General features: G+C 43.1%; 2 protein-coding genes across 2 annotated transcripts in view; both read right to left on the bottom strand.

Moving 5' to 3' along the window:
- Window positions 1-14,691, bottom strand: part of LOC126048717 (synaptonemal complex protein 2-like) — a 35,644-nt gene extending 20,953 nt beyond the window's left edge. The window contains exons 1-18 of the mRNA XM_049824042.1: window positions 14,593-14,691; window positions 13,306-13,330; window positions 12,210-12,295; window positions 11,991-12,079; window positions 11,856-11,890; window positions 10,991-11,133; window positions 10,468-10,520; window positions 10,048-10,093; window positions 9,142-9,234; window positions 8,992-9,052; window positions 8,408-8,553; window positions 7,514-7,574; window positions 5,009-5,127; window positions 4,491-4,566; window positions 4,287-4,374; window positions 3,653-3,698; window positions 2,474-2,538; window positions 859-907 (exon numbers count right to left, since the gene is read on the bottom strand). Coding sequence (XP_049679999.1) covers window positions 859-907; window positions 2,474-2,538; window positions 3,653-3,698; window positions 4,287-4,374; window positions 4,491-4,566; window positions 5,009-5,127; window positions 7,514-7,574; window positions 8,408-8,553; window positions 8,992-9,052; window positions 9,142-9,234; window positions 10,048-10,093; window positions 10,468-10,520; window positions 10,991-11,133; window positions 11,856-11,890; window positions 11,991-12,079; window positions 12,210-12,295; window positions 13,306-13,330; window positions 14,593-14,628 — 1,317 coding nt within the window. The 5' untranslated portion in view covers window positions 14,629-14,691. The remainder of the gene's footprint in view (window positions 1-858; window positions 908-2,473; window positions 2,539-3,652; window positions 3,699-4,286; window positions 4,375-4,490; window positions 4,567-5,008; window positions 5,128-7,513; window positions 7,575-8,407; window positions 8,554-8,991; window positions 9,053-9,141; window positions 9,235-10,047; window positions 10,094-10,467; window positions 10,521-10,990; window positions 11,134-11,855; window positions 11,891-11,990; window positions 12,080-12,209; window positions 12,296-13,305; window positions 13,331-14,592) is intronic.
- A 907-nt stretch (window positions 14,692-15,598) lies between these two features.
- Window positions 15,599-17,019, bottom strand: LOC126048578 (synaptonemal complex protein 2-like). Its single transcript, XM_049823758.1, has 5 exons — window positions 17,011-17,019; window positions 16,712-16,777; window positions 16,091-16,228; window positions 15,893-16,003; window positions 15,599-15,628 (listed from the first exon to the last, which is right to left on the bottom strand). Exons 1-5 carry the CDS (start codon window positions 17,017-17,019, stop codon window positions 15,599-15,601), a joined length of 354 nt encoding a protein of 117 aa, XP_049679715.1.
- Window positions 17,020-17,859: the final 840 nt, after the last annotated feature.

Below are 17,859 nucleotides of genomic sequence, written 5' to 3'. Positions count from 1 at the left end.
CTATCACAGCTAGCAGCAGCGTGCTGTAAATGCAGCGCACAGTACCTGGACAGCCTTTGGACAGGGCTGCTGGGCAGGGTACCATGAAGCAGGGTTTTATGCTGACACCCAGTGGCAGTAGCAAGGACTGGACAGTGCCCAGCTTATAACAGACATCTGGGATGTCCCATTAAGCACCCATCGCCTCTGAATTAAGAGGCGGCAGTGACAGCACCTGCACCAAGGAAGAGGTTGAAAGCCAAAGGGTTTGTACGAAGCCATCAGGAGCAAGTTTTCAGCTTCCTGGGAAAACCCACAGAGGTCAACATTTCAAAGCAGAGCAACTAATTTTTATTCAATTTTTTTTTCCTCACAGTTTGAAATATAAGTCAAGCTGAATTTCCAACAAGAGTTTTGCGATGACTGGCTTTAAACAGGGATTCCCAATGTGCCAAGTGTGGCTCAAAACAGATTTCAGTCTCTTCTGCTTTAGCCTAGGAGTACAAAGTGAAGCACGCTCAGCAATCTGCTTTCAATAGTCATTAAAATGCAAACAGAAGTTGGCCTTCAATCACAAAGGTATCCCACAGCCTCACTCAAGCAACAGCGCAAATTCCTATTGCAGTTGGGTTTATCATACAGTACCACCACAAGATTCGCGAAGTGATGAGCACTCGCTCCACTCCCCCAAAAATATTTCCATGTATAGCACCACACAGAAATACAGGAACCTCAGATTCCCAGTGGTTTTGCTTAACAGCGTGTCCATCCTTACTGCATTTCTGCAGTAAGAGATATCCCCTGCTTCAAGTTACTACTCTGTTACCCACTGGACTGGGACCTTAGCGCATCCCCTAACAGCTTCTCTCTCAACTTTACCTTTTCATGACTTGCAGAGTCTGAGTTCTCAAAGTCATAGATTTCCTTCCTGCAAGACAACATATATGTGGCAGTGACATACAATTGTGAAGGGTCAACTCTATAGAACTTCACTAAGAATATGGGGGCGGATAACGTGGTTTGTTTCCACCCCCCTCCCCTACGAACTCCATTGTACAGTAAACACTCAGATACTTTATATGCCTAAAAATGCTGCTTTCTCAGCTTCTAAAAACCTACACTTGTTCCTTTCCTACTTAATCTCTATTATTGTCTGTCTTGATTCTCACTCTTTCAACTGTAAATTTTTAAGAGAAATATTCAGAAGATACAAGTTAGCCTACCCCTGTTTATGCAGTGGACGTTTTGTTCCCACACCACCAATAATAATAGTATGTGGTAGAAAAAAATCATGAATGGAAAGATAATTTCAGAAGCATTTAAAAGAAAAAAGATTCCCTTTTGAAAATTTTAACATTTAATGTTTGTTCTCTAATTACTTCACCGTATGTACCTAGATTTTATTTTCATGTCTTCAACATTTAAACTTAACTGTAGTTTTATTTCTTTCTCCAATTCATAACTATTTTAAAAATCCTACAACTATTGCTCGACGTACAATACACCCTTCCCTTCTTACTAGTGAAAAATAAGAAGACTAAAGAACTGAGCTCCTCGTTAAAGCTTCCAGAAGGAAAGAAACGCTCACTTTCAGGTGAAACACTAGAGGGAGCAGAATGACCAAACTAAGAAGTTCTTCTCCACCTCGAACTTCTACACTGCTGCTGCTGTTTTACAACCAGTATTTGCTGCATCAAGTTATTTGGTCTTAAAGCACAAAATGTGTAGGAATGATGAAGTCCTGCATCAAGTTTTCCCATTCTTAGCTACAAGCAATCAAAGACTTCATCTAAACACTTGGCTTTTGTTTTGTTTTTTTTTAGACTGAAGCAGGACACCCAAGGAAGCCCTGAAACAGCCCGAACCGCAGCAGAGATCCTCCCGTACAGTTCATTTGCTCTCCTGCCCAGCAGCAGACATTAACTCGCACACAACACTTGGCAGAGAGCACAGGAGGAGGATGCAACAGGACAGACTTCCAGTGCCTCAGACTGCATACGGCCCTCAAATCCTTGAGTGCTTCTGCCCACAGTGCCACTAGCTTTGAACACGAGCAGACCGACGTACGGCTGTGAGGGAAGGGGAAAAACTGAGAAGGAGACCATCCCGAAACTCTAGGATGCATGATGCCAAAGAACTGGGACGATATCCGAAAAAGCTTAGGTATTTGTGAAAGAAGCTGCCACTCAACTCACTGGAAGGTGGGAGGATTATGGTTGGGTGAGGAAGAATGGAGAAGTCAACATCACATAGTATCAGAGGTGAGGGCATTTTTGGCAGACTAGAGTTAGCTTCTGGAGTCTTTATTGCTTTGGGGACCCAAAGGTTCCCACTGAGACAAGTTATGACCCTTCCTAACCTCCTGCTTGTTTTGCCGTCTGTTCTGTTCAGACAACCTACCCCGTGGGCACACCCTCACACATTTGGGCTAGAAATGGTCTAAAATCACCTGGTACACCAGACCCTGCATGGGCACAGGGCTCACGTGTCATACCTGCCTTCAGTCCTCTGCTTGGCCAAACTTTTTTTTCTGTTCCTCTTTTCCCACATAACATCCTTCTGAAAAGAAAAGAGTTGCAGGATCTAAAACCACAAATTTGCAAAATCACGTTCTTATCCTAGAGCCTGCTGAAAGCAGAGATAAAGCACGCCAGGAAACTCCATTCCTCCTATCGCAACAACTGTCCAGGTGCAACTGTTTCCTGCAGTTCTTTCCTACCAGAAAGTATGGGATGCTCAGAGATGAAATTGGGGGGCCAAGAGGGTGAGGATACAGAAAGAAGTAGTTCAAAAGCTTTGAATTCATTGTGCAGTGGGCAAGTGTTACAAAACTGTTGAACTGTCAGTTAAAAAAAAAAAAATCTAAACCTAGTACCTGGAAGTATAACCCCAAAACATTAAAATATAGGCATCTCCTAGAATTTTTAGAAAGGCCTCAAGTCCAAAAGCTGAACTAATGAGATGATGCAAGTCTAAAATGTGAGTTCTTATACAAGCTAAGTACCTACTCCAAATAAAACTTATTGCTTTGGGAATTTAATTTCTTTCATGTAGTGCATAGATTATTATTTTTTTTTATACCTGGACACATCAATAGAAATTTCCAAGTGCTCAAGTCATCTAAAGAAATGCAACTACAGATGGCTCTCAGTTACTTGTTAATTTAGCCAGGTTGCAAGGTCGTATGCCAGGAGTACAGCGACAGATCTAGTGTGGGAGGCTCGTTAGAGCTCAGATGCAAAACTGAACAAACGTGTCTGTAGACTTCCAAGACTTGCTTCCTTTCTGGAAGCAAACCTTTGCTCTTGCAGACCATGCCTAAGTCTTGTGATATGCAAGTTTGTCGCACACGGGACCGGGCTGGTTGCCTACACGCTGTGCTCCTGGACACTATCACAGCACACTGCTGCCAGGGGGTATATACACTGAATAAACAGCTGAGCTTGAGTTACTCGGTTGGGCCATGCTAGAATAAGATTGGCAGCTGTTGACTCTACAGCTCGCTCCTGGTGCCAAATGGCACGTTACATCAGACATAACACTACATGGGCTCAGGACGCTGCTCAAGGGCAGGAATGGGTCAACCCATCCTAGCTTTCTTCTGCAACTCCACCAGAGCATCTCTTCCCTGCCCCATGGCTCGTCACTCAGGTGGGCCTCAAGGTAAACATACCTTTGGCGTTGACTCCTCCATGGGCTCTTCTTCTAGGGGCTTCTCACTGGGGACGAGAGAACACGTGAGAGGAATGCAGTGCTGAGGGGCTGTTCATTTAAAGTCCAGAGAGTCAGTTTGTAGAGTACTAAGAGGAAAAAAAAAAACCAACTTGCACCAATTAGCATCAAAGCAGTGGTTTAAAAGGTGTGTAGGGAAGAAAGCTAATCAATAGCTCTACAGAAGTCCAACTCCTTAACTATAAGAAATGCTATCCTGCAAAGCTCTGGGAAAAATGTATTACTAAGTCCAAGGTGAACTCAAATTCACATGATCTTTCGCAGAAGTCATGGTCCTCATTAGGAATAGCTACATATCTGGTAAGCTCTGTTTACACAGCTCAAATTAAGCTCTCTGTAATAGAGCTGTATGCTCATCTTTTATTCGGATTAAATCAATGATGAAAGGTAAAAGTCACACCAAAGTAGCAGCCCAGCCAGTAACTAAACACCATTCTGCAACTGCAATGGGCAGTTACACTCTGAGCAACCAGCCTTGCTAGCCAGGGTGGCAAAACAGAATCTCTTTTTCCATTTAATAATTGATGGAATAAACCACAAAATCACACACATTAAAACCCCAGCGAGACACTCACCTATGCTTAGCTTTCATCCTTGGAGATGCAGTTTTGGACTTTGCTGCTGAAGGAGTCAAGGAAATTACAGCTTCACCCTCTGGAGCTTCTGTTAAACAATATCTGCTTTTGCTGTAAGGCCCAGAAAAGCAGAGCCTTCACCCTGTCACCTGGGTGACACTTAACTGGGTCAGATTTAAGGAACTGAAGGGAGCCATGCCTGACCTGAGGCTTGGTTAGCATCTTCCATGTAGGTCTGCTGGCTCACTGTAATCGTGGTGACACCAGAGTTAACCATGTTCTGCTCGGAGACATGAAACCGTAAACAGGACATGCATATGACCAGTAAAGAAGTGGGGGGTTTTTTAGGAACAGATATTTTTCAGTGCTAGCCTGTGGCAACAGCTGGATGAGAGATTCATCATTAGCCACACACAAAAGCATTTTAGGCTGCGTATAAGTGATACCACAAGCTTCTCACTAAGAGCATCCCACCATCCCCTTATAAGAGGGAGTAAAATTTCTTCCTTCTTTTTAAAGAAGTTTTGCCAAAATTGCAGCTCTGGAGGCGAATATTTGGGCTGACTTCTCACCAATATAAGATGGAGATAGAAAACATTGTTGAATGTGGGTACAAACTAGTTCTCTTTGAAAGGAGGTTTTAACCATACCTATAAAAAAAGCAGACTGGAGGAGGGGGAAAAGAGGCACAAGGACTGTTTCACCATACACCAAACACTTACTGGTATCGTGCCTGTTAACTCCTGGCTGTGCTGAGAGGCTAAGTTGTCTGATGGAGAGTTCATGTTCTCAGAGTTTGAAGGATCTTTCCTGCCCTGTGGATTGGCGGACTCGGGTATCACTGCAGAACAGCACTGGGGTGAGAATGTGGTTGCGGTAACTGAACACACACACACACACACACATTTCCTTTCCATTCTTATGCACGTACGTAAAGGCATAACAGTACAACCTATTAGGTGCAAACATCTCAAGATCTCGTTTAATAGAGCAAAAACATCAAACATCTCCAAATCACCTAGTACAGAGTTGCATTACTAAATAAACAGCACCTTGAACCTACACCTTCTAAGCCCCTTGGACTGTATGAATATGCATAAGTTTATCATCTTATTGCTACCTTGACTCTTAGCTCTGGAAGGCACGGAACAACCCTTTTTGTCTGGCTAAAGCAACAGACCAGCGGGAACTTCCACCATCTCCATTTCCCTCCATTGAATCTCCACCAGGCACTGTAAAATTTGTTTCACTACAGATGAACTACCTTTCTACTCCTTGATTGCTTCAAGCAGTAGTGCCCACCTTGTACCTCTGTGTGTGCTTCATGGTGGGCACTGATGAAGGAGCTTCTCCCTCACCTGCACCTCCAGGATCTGGAGGACTTCCATTCTAGCTCATTTTGGGTTGTAGTGGAGGAAAATGAGAAGGACTACTGAAGAAGTTACTGTCTCAGACACCTAGAGTTGGAAGTAGTTCTTTCAGGTATTCACCTGGAAGAATCTGAAATGCAGAGTGACTAAGTGGAATGTAAAAATTTGCTTTTAACAGAAAGAATACTACCTAACCGAAGGGCTCTTCAAACTTGTGACTAATATTCTGAGATGGTGGGTGGTAGCAGTAGAAAGAGAGCTGCAAGTTCATTGTCTTAGAAGACCTGGAAAGATCTGTTAAGCAAGTTACACCAAGGAATGCACCATAACAAAAATCATCATTTTAAACACTGAAGTACAGCCAATTTTGCAGCACCTTCAAAGAGAAAAGATCACTAAATGGAAAAAAGCCATCTCCCAAATAATTTGATACTGAAATTGAGCTGAGGAAACATTTCCTGTTTAAGACCAATTTTGATTGTGCGTGTCTTGCTTTTGTGCTGAACACAGCTTTTCCTCAAACGATGGGTCACAGCCTTAGTGGGCATTTACAGAAGAACTCCAGAGAAGGGTAGAGGGAAAGGAAAGAGCTACTTTATCTTCCCCTTGGACAGGCGCTGGGCTTGGTCCTTCCTTTGGGTCAGGCACCCAAGCATCATGCCTATACTTCAGGCTCTGTGTTCCTTCAACATTTATCATATTTGGAACAAAATTAAACTCAACCCAACGATCCTGGAAGGAAACATCTTGCAGAAGATGTTCACCGGCAGCACGGGAAGTGACGCCATTTGATCACAGAAAATTCAATGTGCCCAACTCAAAGACATACAAAGCATTGGCTGGAGGCTGTTGAGAAGGAGATAATGGCTATTGCAGGTCCAGCTAAGAGCCTTTCCCACCACAAGGCATGCAGCGATATTTGTAGCTGGGGCACACACAGAGACAGCCCCCGTGGCACGAGGTATTTACTGCAGCGCCCACGACACCTCTGCATACAGCCGTGGGTCACCTCCTGCGAGAGGAGCTGTGCTGCTGTTCGTCTCTCTACAAACAGGGACCACGGGTGAGCGTTTCTGCTCCCCCAGCTGCACCTCCACAACAGCTCCTGGCACCTTCAGGGCATCACCCGCTCTGTGTGGGGTAACGGGACCGGAGCACACCGTTCTGTCACGTCACGTTGTCGGAAAGAAACAGAAGTCGCCTCCCCGCAGGACGCCTTGGCAGAGGCTGCACCGCCACACACCCCCCCATTGCGCAGAGGAGAGCTCGGAGTGCCAAGGTGCAAGCACCGATCCATCAGAGGACCTGCGCTTCCACGGGCACATGGATGCCACCGTCCCCTCCCGCGGGGAATCTCCCACAGGCACCCGGATAGCGCAGCCAAACCAGGAGCCGTGCGTGGGGCAAGCAAGGGAGGATAGATGCGTGCATCCCACTGCACCGCAGCTGCCGGCGGAGGAACGCTGCCGCACACTTTTTGCGTGTCAGAGGTCTGGAGCAGCCGACATGTGCCTTGCCAGGCTACCTGCCACCCGTGGATCCAGTCTCCGTGAGCTGCCTCCCTGCCCCTGCAACCCCGGCAGCACCCGGCCACGGTGCCCCGTCCTCACTCCCTGGGCTAGAGGGACTCGGCATCCACCCCGAACACCAGTTACCAGGCTCATGAGGTAAGAAAGGTAGAAGGTTGAGCTTGGGGGTTGCTTTGTGTTTTGTTGTTGGGTTTGTTTGGTTGTTTTTGTTTTGTTTTTTAAATGTGGGTAACTGCAAGCTGTGGACTGCAAGTGAAGGTACTCATTTTAAAACTGAACCATTTAAATTTCATTAAATAAAAAAAAATAATTAAAAAAAAAAAATCACCTGCTTCATTCTGCCTGGCTTGCTTCCCAGCATGAGGAGACTTCTCTTCAGCCACATTTATCTGTTGGTGTGAATTAATCTCATGTGAAAGTGACCTTAAAAAAAGTAGAATCTTTATCTAGTAAAGTCAGCTACTTAGTAACATAACTAACAGTTGTTAATCGCCAGCAACAAATCATTGGCAAACCATTGGATGCTAGTTGATTTGACCATTTGGAAACGTCTCCTGCAAGGATAAATGACAGCCGCTATACTATGGCTATTTACTGTCATGTAAGGTTTTCTGCAAACCCCATGGTCTGTGGATGAATCACAAGTATAAAAAGCTAATCATATTAATATTTACCAAAAAAAACCAAAACCCTACACACATCCCCCATGTTTTCACATTAGCTTATAAAAAACTTGTAAAAGTAGTCTACTTTTAATCTAGAAGTAGCATTTACAAAGTTAATCTAAGATTTGTGTTTTGCAGCATCCCTTTTCTCTTCTCCAGGTTCTCATGTCATCCCATGCTATGTAAAACTTTGAGCTAATGTAAGAGAACATTTATACTTCAAGTTATGCAATTAAATGCCATAGGCTTTATTTCCTACTTCAGAAACTCAGCAAAAATAATCATATCACACTGAATTGATTAACAAACCAGTTTGACCTTCCAGCTTCTAATGAGTCCCCTGAAACTTCTTTCATAAAATCTCTAATCTCTCTTTCAAGCCAAAGCAAAGGACACCTATATGGAGAGTCACAAATCCTCAAAGGGAAGACAGGTATATAATTAAAAGACATTAAAAACAAAAACACAACACCAAAAAACTCACTGAATGTTTTTTCCCACTATATATCAAGTAAAATATAGTTTAGAAAAGAAAAAATCTCATACTAAGAGCTCACCATTTTTTCATCTCCCAGGACTTTTCTAAGTATACTTAAGATTTCAAACTTAGCACTGAAAGATATCTTGATTTTTGTTGCTTCTGTTTTGTTAAGAGTAGCAGGAATCTTCATGTAAATTTTAACAGTCTTTTCTCCATCACCCTCTGCATAAAAAAAATAAAAGGCAGTTAAATCTGGTTTAGAGCAAGACATTCAGCCTATCACCACAAAAAAATTTGAATAAGCGTTTGGGTTTGTTTTAAAACAATCTCTTTTACATCTTGCCCATGCATTTCCAGTTACTCTGTTCACCCATTTCTTTTTCATTGGATCTAGATAGACGATTATGCCATTCCCCAGCACATCTATAAGCTGACCCCTCAACACGTCCTGCTTGGGTCAGAAGGGTAGGTTACTGCGCTAAATGGGCCCACAGAGTGTCCAACAAGCAGAGGTGGCACAAGGTGACCATCCAAGGGCACGACAGGGAGCGGGGAGAAGACACAGGACCCCTCTTTGGTGATGGTGATGTTTTAGGTTGGCTCCACGTGCCTTGTGGACCCACAGCCAAACAGAGGATAATGCTGGTTGGAAGACCTTACCCTTCAGGCTGTAACCGCTGACTGCTTCTTTCGACAGCCTCACAGAGTCCCAAAGAGCACCCTTCGAAAACCAAAGCCACCACATCAGAAGAGCTGAGCGAGCACCCGCTGCGTTAGGCTGACACAAGGCCACGTGGGCTTTGCTGTTACCTCGTTACTGTCCATGTAGAAAGTCACACTTTGGCTACCAGTGTTGAAGTCGATCCAGAATTCCTCCAGCTTCTCATCCGATGGCTTCTTCACCTGGGGAAGCACAACAGCAGTGCTGCCATTCCCAGAAAAAAACCCACAACTGCCGTCTCATTCGCAGTTCTCTTTTACAGGATGAAATTGGAAAAAGTTGTCCTACATATGTACGTACACATCCCTTACAGAAATAAGAGTTGGGATCAACCTGTGAGCTGCCAGCCTACCGCTCACCCAACCATACCCACGAAGTCAGACGTGGCTCCACATCAGCCAAGGGAAAGGCAATACACAAACGCTCGCATGTTTGTGGTAGGAAAGAGTCTGTGAAAGTCTTCTGTGTTTCTGAGCACTTGAAATAACCAGAAGCAGTGAAACCAGCTTCCATCGACTTGGTTTTGATTTGGTATAACTGTCAGGAACAGCGCCACAAGTTCATTTACTCAAAGACCAGTAAAGCAATCTGCAGGATCTATAACTGCAATTATGACCTCTCCTACGCGGGCATCAGGCTAATCTTGCTTTCTGGCAGTCCGGGAGCAGCTCTGCCAGAGGAATCAGAGTTGTCCTGTCCTCCTGTTTCTTTTTAGAGATCTGTCTTCTGTCATCACCATGAAGAGAAGCACTGCCTTTATCATTTGGCTGATACAAAAGCAAAGTCAGCAGCAGTAAGTTGGGAGCTACGTGACAAACAAGCAAACTTTCCAGCTAGAATGGAAGGTTACACTCTACACTCCAGAAAATTAAGCTCTTTAATGAAAAGCAGGTAGAAAAAAAAAAAAAAAACAGAAAAACTTATACCGCAGAAAGTAACATTTAAACAGCGATAACACACTGTAGGGAAGGTGTCACAATGTTAAGGACTATTACCTCATCCGTGTCAGCAAAAGCAGATATGCAAGGAAATGAATAGACTCTGGAAGAAAAGCAGACTTCTCACGATACATTCAACATCAGAGCCCAACTTTATGAGAGATAAAATTATTAAGAGTGGTTACTAATCTTATTGTTCAAAAAAATTAATAGTTCCTAGAGGTAAATTAAGGAGGAAAAACTAGGAGAAGCTTAGAGAATACAGTATTTTAGTAGTGATGCATTGTCTTCATTGATATTACTTTCAAAAGAACAACCATTAAAATAAGATCTTTTTCTTAAGAACTTAATTATTCACATGTGATGTAATTTTAAAATTTTTTTTTAATAAAACCCAAGTCAGTTTACAATCCTAGTTCCCCCCCACCCCCCCGCAGTAACAATGGCACCAGTTTATTCTGTTGGTTCACAGCTTACCTTCTTTCATCCCCAAGCCTTTCATTTAGCAGGTTAAGAAATTTTCTGCAGTCCTTCAAGACAAATGACATCTTATTAAAAATCAGGCTATATTTCCTTTGCAAGGAGTTATTCTGCTGGGCTGTGTAACCTCTACTCCAGCCATAAGCTTTTAACTAGTCAGAGCCACCAGGGGAGAAACACTCAGGTTGCTACAAAAGGCTGGACCCAACTTTATGACCAGCAAGCCATCAAACATAAACTGCAAAGATGAACATATTTATGCTTTAGATGTAAAATAACTTGTAAGTAAGAGCTATTCTAATAACATGCCATTTTATATTTGCCAGATTTAAAAGAAAAAAACAAACCAAAAAAACCCAACAAACCAACCACCACCATCTACAAATAACTAAATAACTTTGTGCATTTATAAAATCCGTTTTGTAGGAACTTCTTACAAGGACATCCTGACTGAACTCAACCAAAACTAGCCCCTATACAGACTTGTCAAGTATGTTGTTTTCAAAATAAGGACCCTCACCGTCTCAAATTCTCTATCCTTGATCTCTCTGAAAGCTTCAGCAAGATAGTTATCTTCAAACCAGTGGTGAACAAGGTCATCCCGCCATTTTTTTGTCATTAACCTACAAAGTGCTTCTGAAAGGGCAACTTGAAGGTCATAATCTATGTGGTAAACAGAAGCACAGGATAAATATCACCCCCCAGCACAACAGAGGGTTATAGCATCGCTACCCTTGCTTGCGCTTATATACTACACAGTCGTATTCATCAGCCAGCTTCAGTTTCACCCAGGAAAACAGCAGAGGGTAACAGCCGAGGATGCTCCCCCGGCTCAGCGCGGTCGAGGTGCGGAGCCCTGCTAACCATGACACGTGCGTGCGCTGGGAGAGGTTCTTGGGGATCAGAGCGAAGCCTCATCACTAACTCACTGGGATTAAGTTAATTTCACATACCACAGTAACACCCTAGAAAGTGTCATTGCTAGGAGAAAATAAAATATTCCACTCAAGAGGCTATAAACCTTATTAACTGAAGTTTGTCCACGTTGTGGCAAAGTAGTTAAAATGTATTTTTTAAAGACTAACAGCCAGCATACTTTATAAACACGTTCATAAAGCTGATCTAATTACCTTTCTACATACATCAATTTAGCTTTTCTTATTAATTAATAGGAATTACGAATACTAACCAGAAAGAACTACTGCATTGTTGCTTCTAACAATTTTTGTTTAATACTTCCTTAAAGTACAATCTGATTTTCCTCCCCCAAAATCAAGTCTCAGCAAGGAAATAATTTAAATTACAATTCATCTATAAGAAATAAGCAGATGACATAAAGCCAGAGAACCCCAGCTTCATAAGAATAACCACTAAATACTTCTTACCACCAACCTCCAGTATAGTTTTTGCAATGTCATTCCTGAAACAACATAATGCAATGAGTTAAAGTGGAAATAACTTTAACTCTTGTTGCAAGGAGACTGTGTTTAGCTACAGGAGTCAGAGGGAAAACGACTTACGTGAGTGAGCACATCTCCTCAGACAGAGGGAATTTCTTTCTCTCCTCCCGTGGGACACTGTCAAGTATAGAGTTGAGGGTCCTTAAAGCCTTTCCCCCCACAGAAGGGGCAGAAAAGGAAGGGAGATAGTTCAGTAACTTATTTTTCACATTTTGTATCTGATGACACACACTTGTGCGTGCACATGTCTAATTTTTCTTCTCCTACTAGGAGACTTACCTCCTGCCGCAGAGCGCAGCAAATATTTGCTTCTGTTACTAGATGCCCTAGTTCAGGTAAAAATAAATTCACCAGCTCTTTCTTCCCTAGAAAATTCATTTGAAAAGTTACAGCTAGCAATGGGCTGGTGCCCATATAAAAGATAGTTGAAGCAACTGCAGTTTTTTGTGTCGAAGGAGTAAAAATATCCCAGCTATGGATTCATTTGAAAACAGAGCTCCCAACCACCTAATCCTAGACAGAAAAGGGAACTGGTAACTTCTCTTAAAAAAAGCTCCAGATACTTTACTGCTGACCTGGCTAACTATTTAAAAAGGTACAGAAAGAAGCTACTTACCAACCACAAGAGATAAATCCATAATATACAGCTTTTGTCAAAGTCAACAGAGCAAACCACTAGAGTATTAACCAGAAGATGCTTGTGCCCATTCTGCTCCCACTAGAATAAGCTCAAGTTACCCGGCCCACATTGTAATGCTTCATTTTTACGTTACTTGTGAGCCTGGATATCTGGGCACACAGATACTTGCTCTTTCCGAAAGCACCTGCTCCCCTGCCCTAATGGAAAGCCAGCTGCAGCCACAGACAAAAATCTTGCTGCTGAAGTGAATGAGACAGGCAGACATCCCTCTGCTTCATTAGGATGGCTGAAGGAGTTACCACGTTATTCTGCAGAGGTGGTTGCCTTCAGCAAGGGAATAACATCTGAAGCCAGTATGAATAGATGTGCAAGAGCAGATGGTCTAGCCTGAAACTCCTGTCAGAAGCACCACTTACTCAGACCAAGTGAAATACTTGATGCCGACCGTTTAAACAAAATACCACACCTAGATTTTTTTTTCCCCCCAGAATATTCCAAACAGGCAAAGAGAAACAATAAAAGGTTTTGTGCTCCGATGTAAACGTTAATGAAAATTAACTGCAGAGAAACCAGCAGGAGGATTTAAAGAAAACATTGAAGAAAGGAGGAGGAGGTAGGGTGTGGAGAGGAGAAGAGAAAGGCAATGGAGTTCAAGCAGAATTAAGAAATGTGCTCCTGAGACCGAGATTCAGGATATCAAGGAATAGAAGGAAAAAAAAAAAAAAAAGTACTGACCTTCATTACTGCACTTGCAAATCACCTGATGGAAAAAGTAAAGGAAGCCTTCGTTAACACACCTCAACCCAAGAACAGCAGTACTCAAAGCGCTGAGGTGTTTATGCCCCCACCATCACAACTTTCAGGGACTAAATAACATAAAACATTAGTGTACGCACATCAGGTAAAGTAATGCCACCCGATACAGGTATGCCACATAGGGTCACCCCAATCCTACAGGTTGGCATTGTGCAGGGAGGGTAAAGGGAGTGAAGCACCCAGTTCCCCCAGGGATTCCAGCAGCGCTCCAGAGTGCGGTGCCCTCAGGTTCCCTGGAAAACCCGCATCGCTTTGTTACTTTTATTGCACATATGGGCCTATGCAAAAACATATTTTATGTTTACACACTACAGTACTAGATATCATAACTTATGATACCTGAAGAGTGTTAAAGTCCATTGAGGAAAATTAAAAATAATAATTTAAAAAACCACAACAAATAAAACACCACTTCATCCTCCACAGTGAAAGCATATGGAAGAAACGGACGAGGAAGACAAAGAAATCAAGTTTTGACAAATAAATAATTTATAGAGTATTTCATATAATTTCAATGTGGTTAGTAGGGAAAGAAGAAAATTTGATTGTACTCAAATATCTTTTATCAAGTCTCCTAAAAAGAGTCATAAGTATTCAAATAAATTCTGATGCACAAAGTGACATGGTTCCAGTAAACTACAGACAGGACTGGGGGAGAAGCTGAAAGTATTCTTCTTACTGAAAATTTACATCACTAGGCCTCCAATACCTTTAAAGTTATGAATAATTAAAACAGAAACCTAAATGAGAATTGTAAGCAGTGCAGGTTATTCTTTACAAGTAAATCAGCCGTTTCAAACACCACAGGAACGCATCGCCAGGACCACCTTGGCAAACACGTTTGCACGTAAGGTGCAGCTCAGCAGCAGTAACTTGAGTTTTTAAACAAGGGCTTCGGCACAGAAGCTTTTGTTTACAAAACGCATCAGAACTTCTTGCACATTTTCCTGAAAAAGCAAACACTTGGCTTCATCTTAGAAAATGAGAAAACGCTGCAGCCCTGTGCAGCCTCACGGCAGCTTCTCCCAGGTGTGTCAAGTCTCAGCCTAACGCCAGCCCGTCCACACCACCTGAGCTGCGTCCCAGGCTCAGTCCTAGGGCACAAGGTCTGCATAACTATTTATTTTTAACAGAAAACTGTTTGTGAACAACACCTTTCTTATCCAATAAAGGCAACCCTTCTTCCCCTTTAATGCACGTACATACCAATGCAGCGTCAAAGAAGTCTTCAAGAAGTAACATCAGAAATTTATTCTCGTTTGGGTCGATGAGGATCACAAAAGCTCTTGCTCTTTCAAACCAAGATACCAGGTAAAAGTTAAAAGAATCAGTTAAAACCTGGGAAGAATGTTAATAGTCCTTAAACTAGATATATCTGCAGGAAAACTGACACACACAGACGCTTTTTGTAGTCGTTGAACTTGAGTCATGTATTATGTCAAAAGCTACACGGCATTAAGGAGCTCAAATTTTGCTCGGAGGACGTGAAAAGTGCCACTCTCACATCCACGCAGCAGGACTTACCCCCCCTGCCCTCCCTTCTCATCTCAAGGCACCCACTCGTGGTGCTCAGACCTCTCTGACACAACGCACGTTGCTAGTGGCATCATAACTCCTATGGAAATTTCTAGAGGATGTCATTTCATAGTGAAATAATGTTATAAAAATTCACCAAGCTTTTTCAAAGTCATTATTTTAATACTTTGTGTTTCTAAACATATTGCACAGCAGCACACGCCTATGGCTAGCTAAACTCTACACTTCCCTGGAGGTACAGAGCTCAGATTGGTGAAACTTTATTAATAATACCTCCATGCAGGAATTTTGAACAACAGTATCCCCCAAAAGCATAATTACAAGGCAAGATTACAACATTTTGGACCGAGGACACCTTGGTACAACTCTGCTACCAGTGAGCAAGCATTAACTGTTCCCTCCTAGCTATGCGAGGTCCAGGTATTACCCATCTTCAGCACAAACACATCTCTGCTACTACAAGCATCAGCAGCTGAAATCAGTACTGTGCCAGAAGATAAAACGCAATTGCAGATTAAATGCAGCTGGTTTACTATGTATTTAGAAAGGGACCATCATAAAGAGTATTATCAGGTTTTAAAATTGTAAAACCACAAACTGCTCAACAATTCTATTACTAAAACTGTATTTTGCTGGAGCATTTAGAAATTCTGTATCATTTCACAAATGGGACCCATCAAAACTCATCCTCTCCTTCCATTGCCAGCTTTAAAAAAAAAAAAAACAAACACAAACCCATTAAGTCAGGTAATAAGCGAAGCCATGATGTTAGCTGCTGTACTGAAAGTAATGCAATGAAATTAAGCATTTTTTCCCACTCGGCTCATGCAATAAACTAAAAAAATATTTTGTTTCTACATGGCCAACTAGCCATCCTCTAGTTCTCACTTCCTTGGAGTTCTTTTCCCACTGCAGGCAACCTTAAATCACATTAGTAAATTGTATACAGTATTATACTCATCTTTGCTACCAGTCCTTGCTCAATAAACAAATTCGTCCCCTCCTGAAGATCACTTTTAAAGTAGAGTTGAATACATTTCAGCATCAGCGAAACGTTCCGGAATTCATTCTTGTCCAGCTCCTACAGAAACACAGAGCGCTGTGCTTCATTAGTCTGATAACCATAGTGCTGGGCATTAAGATGGTTAAGGTTATTTATGGTACTCGCCTTTCTCAGTGCTTTGTCTAGCTGGTTGAAGAGAGACTTGCTGTATTTCTGGGGAGGCTCTATTTCTCTCTCTTCAAGCAGTTCACTTATTTTCTCAAACCCCTTCCCTTGAAAAGCATCAATGAGAAGCGATTCCAGCTGCAGAGGGAGGGGAAGCAAACAACTAGCAAGTGAAATAAGGGGGCATTTAGATTGTTGCAGCACTGATTATGAGAAAATACTTGCAATGCTATTTTAAAAGTCGTAGGGGGGTTGTTTATTGATTTTTACTTCATTTGTTTCTCCGCTTTCATTTTACTGTTACATCTGAAAGTGAAGCATCAGTCTTAATCTCCAAGAGAGGCCGGACCTTTGAAATCGAGTAATCTTAAGGGATACCGAACAAGGAAATAAGCAACTCCTTTAGTCCACTTGCTTTGTAATTCTTACCATGTCCCACGACTATTACAGTCGTTCCTTCCCACTTACTAAAGAAAAGATTAAGAGGTCTGCTGCACTGCCCACACTACCTTAAATTACTAAAAATTCTAGGTCATACCCTATCCATTTAAGAATACACCTTTCAACACGTACACAACTATTTGTGAGATAAAGCAAAGGATGCGTTTAGAAGATATTTACATAGTCTTCTCCCCTGGCTGCCGTGTTGCCGTTCACCTCTCTTTCCCGTTCTTTGCTTTTTTCTTCCTTTAAAAAGAAAAGGGAAAGACAGCTGCTCTTTTCTGCCCCAAAACTGAAGACCGGTCGGTTTACCCACCCTCTCTCTCCCAAAAGGCTGATTTTTCCCTCCTTATTTCCTAAGAAGAGCTCCAAAGCCACCCCACGCTTCCACCCCGAAGGTTTTATGGAAGCCGCAGGGGAGCCCCGCGGGGGTTCACGCCGTGCGGGGGTGTCCCCCCCCCCCGGGGAGCGGCACTTACCTGGGCCATGGTGCGGGAGAGACGGGGCGGGGGGGCTCCGGCGGCCCTGGGGCTGCTTCACCCCCACCCCACGACCCTCGCACGACCGTGACCGGCTGCTGCTGGATACACCCGCGTTTGGGGCCAAGGGGAGACGCTCGCTAGCGTTTCCCACGGCTCCCCCTTCCTCAGCAACCCTAACTCTGTCCCCAGCCCTTGGGGGGGAAGAAGGGGAAGAAAAAAAAAAAAAAAAAAAATTAAAAAAAAAAAAAAAAAAATTGGGGAGGGAAGGCAGGTTCCGCACTAAAAAGCCGCACCTGTGGGGCGGCTCGGAGGGGACCCCCCCAGCACCCAGGTCTGAGCGGGGGTGGAAAAGACGGAGCCCAACAGCTGGGGGGGGGGGGGGGGGGGGTCACGGCCACGGCCGGGGTTTTTTTGCTATGGATTGTTGGGGGTTTTTTTATTTTGCACGACTGAGGGTAAAGTTCAGCAAATTTTGGGGGGGGCCAGAGGAGGTGGAAGCGAATAGGAAAATTCTTCAGAACAGGTGGGATCGCTTAAAGGATTATTACAGCACTAGGCGTTCAACGGGTTTGTATCTATAATATTATGCATGCTTTAATTTTTTTCGTTCTGCTTCTTAGAGCTAAAAGCAAACTCCCCCCCTCCAAAAAAAAAAAAAAAAAATCGTCCATCTCTTCCTAAAAGAAGGTAGCAAAAAAATGCTACCTGTAACTTTCTAAGAAGTTAAAATATGCTGATCGATAACAAGCCGCTGCCTCCAGCTTTGTGCTTGAAACCGCGTGTCACGGAGCACAGCGCGAAGGGACAACGTGCCTTAAAGGGTTATTAACGCTTAATTAGTTCACA

Source organism: Accipiter gentilis, chromosome 20 (genome assembly GCF_929443795.1).
Source record: "Accipiter gentilis chromosome 20, bAccGen1.1, whole genome shotgun sequence".
Taxonomy (NCBI): domain Eukaryota; kingdom Metazoa; phylum Chordata; class Aves; order Accipitriformes; family Accipitridae; genus Astur; species Astur gentilis.
This window is presented reverse-complemented; position numbering and strand designations above follow the sequence as displayed.

Bases quoted from the DNA above. Each gene is read 5' to 3' on its own strand.
- LOC126048578 (XM_049823758.1), bottom strand. The intron at 16,229-16,711 runs GTAAATATCTTC...CTCCCTCTGCAG, and splicing joins CAGCCAGGGGAGAAGACTAT to CTGGAATCGCTTCTCATTGA. The intron at 16,004-16,090 runs GCGAGTACCATA...GTGTTTCTGTAG, and splicing joins TAGACAAAGCACTGAGAAAG to GAGCTGGACAAGAATGAATT.